Raw genomic sequence first — 4,688 nt, 5'->3', positions numbered from 1 at the left:
TCCCAGGGACACCATGAGGATAAAATGAGGCAGCAAAGGGCTTAGATCAATGCAGGGGGTGCGTACTCAGCCCTCCATTATGAAAACATGGTATTCATCTTTGCCTCCCCTTTACCTGCTAGGCATCCCTGCCCAGGTAGAGGAACGATGAGGTTACTTCTATTCTTTCCAAATCTGGACGCGAAGGTCCAGAGGGATGAAGCAACTGTCCTTAAGGCACACGGGCCGCCCATTATGCAGCCCCAGGACTGGCCAGACGGCCTGTGGCAGAACCGCCACTAGGGGTGGCATGGCTGGAGACGCGGGCGTGGGCAGACACTTGGCGAGCTGCCCTATCTGCCGCCCCGGCCAGACTGGGACTGCGAGAAGTTCGCTGATACTTAAAGAATTTCGAAAGTAACACCTAACGAACTTCAGAAGTTCACTTTTAACTGTGGCTTCTTGACGCGTGTCTCCATATTACTGGTGTGGCCTGCGCCAGACCCAGGATTAGATGGGCCATCGGGGTCTTCGCCCTTCACGTCAGCTGAGTGCGGCTCCATAAAAGGGGCTCAGTCTGAGTCTGGTCAGGAGCTGACACAGCTGGGAGTCCCCCCCGAGGAGAAAGACTTCACTCCTAGATTTTGATTCCCCCCAATTGTAATATTTGCCTTCACCTTGTCTAATGTTTAATCCATGTTTATCCAGCACTTTATTGATTAACAGTCTAAGCGAAGTGACGAGGGAACAGGAGCCTTGAGACTATGGATGGCACCATGGGGCTGCGGGCGCTACTGTGCGTGTACCTGGCCTCCCTCCTCGTCCTGCAGGCCGTGCCCACTCAGGGTTCACCCACAGGCAGGCCCAAAGTCAGCAAGGTATGTGGGTAAACCCTTGGGACAGAAACAGGCAGCTGGGCCAGAATGCGCCCAGGAGGGACACAAGACCCTCACCCCAGGGCCCGGGGCCACCCCCACCCACCCTGACCACTGCTGACCGGAGAGGTGGTGTCCAAGCAGCAAGGGGGAGGTGAGGCTGAGGGGTAGAGGACACAGACTGTGTCCCACTCCCACCCCTGAGCAGATAAGCTATGGTCCCCTGCACATTCCTGCTCACACTCGTCCCGGTTTTGTTTTACAGAAGCGACAGACTGTGGACACAGTGAGTGAGAGTCTCTACAGAGGGGTCTGTGGTGGGGCCATCTTACAGCCTGTTTTCCCCCATGCTTCAGGGGTAGCCCTTCTATCAGCGCCCTGGGCAGAGGGACTCCATTTCCCAGAAACGGGGACTTGCACACCCCACTGCGCGGTCTCCGACAGAGAGGATAGAATGGGTCTTCCCAGGTGATCTGGTCTGTTCTTTGGGCCCCTGGCCTCTGAGCTGGGTGCCGAGCCCCTACACAACACGGGAGTCTCTTACTGGCTCAGAGGCCCCCACCCCCCCTCCCAGCCACAGCCCCCCCACATCTCACTCTAGGCCGTCGACGGCGTGACCATCCGGAGTTTGAAGGTCAACTGCAAAGTCACCTCTCGCTTTGCCCACTATGTCATCACCAGCCAAGTGGTCAACAATGCCGACGAAGCCAGGGAAGTAGCCTTCGATGTGGAAATCCCCAAGACGGCCTTCATCAGTGATTTTGCCATGTGCGTGCCCTGCCCGACTCCCACACCCAGAGCTGTCCATCCATCAGACCCAGCCCCAAGCCATGGCTCTGGGTGGCCAGACGGTGCAGACCATCTCCTTCTTTCCGGAAGGGCCGTAGGCCAGCTCTGGCTCGGAGGGGCTGAGCAAACCGCTTAGGTCTGTTCTGGGCTCCCGTCTTGGAGAGCGAAGTGGGGCCTCGGACAGTATGTTTTCAGCATAGGGCCCAAGGAGCAAAAGCTGGCACCTGAGATCTCTTGTTGGATTCTGTGGCTGTGGCTGCCCCCCTCACTGATGTGGGGCCCCTGAACAACTCTGCGGGCAGTGGGAGGTGGCTGGAGATGCCTTCAGTGAGCACGCACCAGGACAGGGCCTTCTCAGGGTCTGGGCTGGGAACGCCTGTGGCATGAAGGACCTGAGTGGTTGGGGGCAGGGGCACTTCCCCTGAGGGCTGCTTCCTCCCTGTAGCACAGCAGATGGAAACGCATTCATTGGGGACATAAAGGACAAAGTGTCCGCATGGAAACAGTACCGGAAAGCCGCCGTCTCCGGAGAGAATGCCGGCCTTGTCAGGTGGGTTCTGGGCCATGCTGCCCCAGTCTCTGGTGCCGCCCTCCCTAGCCAGGACAGACCTGAGGGCTGCCGGCTGGCCTTGGCTGGGGAACAGCTCCAGGCTGATGGGAAGGGAGCAAACTTCTGAACCCAAATGCCAGTACAAGTGCACTGGACAGGGCTGAGGCCGACCTGCTTACCTCCCAGACCAGCCTCTGAGAGAAGGGGGTCCTGTCCTCGGGCCCTGACCCTGACCCTGACCAGCCAGCTAAGACAAGGGTGAAGGGCCAGGAAACCCGGGAGTAGCACGAATGTAAGAGAAATCGATTCTGAGAGCCATGCTTCAGGTGACAAGGACCCACGCGCACTCCCCATTTGTCTGTCTCTTGTGGGCGATGGCGGTATGTCCAGGGCCTCGGGGAGGACAATGGAGCAGTTCGCCATCTACCTCAACATCGGGCCCCGGAGCAAGGCCACGTTCCGCCTGACCTACGAGGAGGTGCTGAAGCGCAGACTCAAACAGTACGACATTGTCATCAAAGTCAAGCCCAAGCAGCTCGTGCAACATTTTGAGGTAGATTGCACGTGACCCTTTGCAAGGGCGCCGTCTCGGGAGCAGGGCTCCTGCCTCTCTCTCACTGGGGCTCCGAGCCCAGCTCAGGGCACCCGTGTGCCATCCCAGGCCTGAGCACACAGCAAGGGGACTGACTCCTTGGGAGGGCTCTAGCGGGCTCTTCCTGGGCAGGGAGCTACCGGCCACTTCCTCCTCTCTGAACCTTGGCTCGCTCATCTGTTAAATGGGGCTTCTTGCATGTCCCAGAGCTGCCACAAGGATCACGAGGGATATTGAACAGCCAGGTCGTTGGTAGACCAGAAAGTCCCGGGCAGCCGAAGGGGCTGTGATTGTTGCTGGCACCTCAGTGGCAGCCAGCTGGAGGGGCCCAGGCATGCACACCTTCATTTGGCCTATATTTTTGGGGTGCCTACCACATGCCAGGCCCTGTGAGGAGGGCTAGGTGGGTACAGCACACAGTGGGTGGCCAGGACACAAGTTGGCTCTTGGCTGAGTCTTGATGGTGGCCTCAATGGGAGCCTGGGGGCTTCAATGATGCAGATCGACGTGGACATCTTTGAGCCTCAGGGGATCAGCAAGCTGGATGCCCAGGCCTCCTTCCTCTCCAAGGAACTGGCAAGCCAACTCATCCAGAAGTCCTTCTCAGGGAAAAAGGTGCGTGGGATGGCTGGGAGTGGTGGCGGGACTTCAGGACTTCTCAGCCTGGCTCAACCCCTCACGGAGTGTCCGGGCTTGGCCTGGGCACCAGGCAGGGGCTGCGGGCTGCCTTGGTGAGAGACAGAGGCGTTTTGTGGCTGGTATTCCAGGGAACTTGGTACCCCTGGTTCTCAGAGCAACTTAGCAAAAGCCTGCGTGCCAAGGCTGGGGAAGCACCGCGCTGGTTGGCATGGTCTGGGGTGAGCTGCTCACGTGTTTGAGCCTCAGTTTCCTCTTTGCTATGTCACACCCACAGGAAAGCGTTCAGGGAAATATAGGGCACACGAAGAAATTTCAGATGGTGTTGCAGTTAGGATCGCAAGCTCCAGGGCTCTAGGGAACAGAGTTCAGTTTGGGAAGGCCTTTGGTCTGCCTCACCACTTGCCACTTGTCACGCACCTCCCATTTGCGGGAACTCCCGAAGTCTCCTGCTTGCCCCTTCCCTGGGTCCTGGTGGAGTGTGGCATTATGGGTGGGTGGTACTCAGCCGGGACCCAGCTTCCTAACTTGCCCTCAACTAGAACCAGGAACAAACCCTTCAGTTCCCTCCTACCTTTGGTAGTGACACCATCATAATTCATATGAAGGAAATGTTTCTTATAGTTTTGCAGGGGTTCTTTTTTTAAAAAAGTAGGATACCCAGAGTGTTAGCAAACGTGCTTACTTTTACTAGGGGACCGAGGGGTGGGTCTGTGTCTTCCTAACTATCCTTTTCAAGTTTTGGAGGGAGGTTTTGATGAGTCTCTCTTACTTTTATAACAAACACATAAATGAAAAGTAAAAATTTAAAAGTATTTAAGGAAAGAGTGGAAAGTTACAAGACTAGAAAAGTATCGAGTAAAAACCGTCCCTAATTTCCCCAAGCACCAACGCCACGTCGTCCCAGACCTTAGCTTCCGCCCCGGGTCCTTCCTGCAGCCTCTGCTCTTGGTCTACCAGCGGGAGGTGTGGGGGGGGGCTCTGTTTTCCAGCACAGTATTGTGGCCTTGCTTTTTTACTCCACGGTTTGAGTTGACCGATGTCCCTTGTTCTCATACTACTATTATTTTGTACCCAAAGTGGTGACGCTTGTTGTAGAAAAGCCCAGTGATTCCGAAGCATATACACAAAGAAACAGGTCTTCTCTCCCACCACCTTGTAGGTGTGTGCTCGCAGCAGCGGGGTGAAGGGCCCTCCAGACTCATTTCTATGCCCTTGCATCACACACACACACACACACACACACACACACACACACACACACACA

At 56.5% G+C, this 4,688-nt stretch overlaps 1 protein-coding gene across 2 annotated transcripts in view; it reads left to right on the top strand.

The window, feature by feature from the left end:
* The first annotated feature begins 743 nt into the window (after positions 1-743).
* Positions 744-4,688, top strand: part of ITIH1 (inter-alpha-trypsin inhibitor heavy chain 1) — a 14,712-nt gene continuing 10,767 nt past the window's right edge. The window contains exons 1-6 of one of the 2 annotated variants that reach the window (XM_040628146.1): positions 744-857; positions 1,120-1,140; positions 1,456-1,622; positions 2,089-2,193; positions 2,584-2,746; positions 3,287-3,400. In XM_040628146.1, coding sequence (XP_040484080.1) covers positions 744-857; positions 1,120-1,140; positions 1,456-1,622; positions 2,089-2,193; positions 2,584-2,746; positions 3,287-3,400 — 684 coding nt within the window. The remainder of the gene's footprint in view (positions 858-1,119; positions 1,141-1,455; positions 1,623-2,088; positions 2,194-2,583; positions 2,747-3,286; positions 3,401-4,688) is intronic. The other variant, XM_040628147.1, reaches the window with a different exon arrangement.

Source organism: Ursus maritimus, unplaced genomic scaffold (assembly GCF_017311325.1).
Source record: "Ursus maritimus isolate PB19 unplaced genomic scaffold, ASM1731132v1 scaffold_14, whole genome shotgun sequence".
Taxonomy (NCBI): Eukaryota; Metazoa; Chordata; class Mammalia; order Carnivora; family Ursidae; genus Ursus; species Ursus maritimus.
The sequence above is the reverse complement of the archived record's forward strand: the minus strand, read 5'-3'. Positions and strand labels throughout refer to the sequence as shown.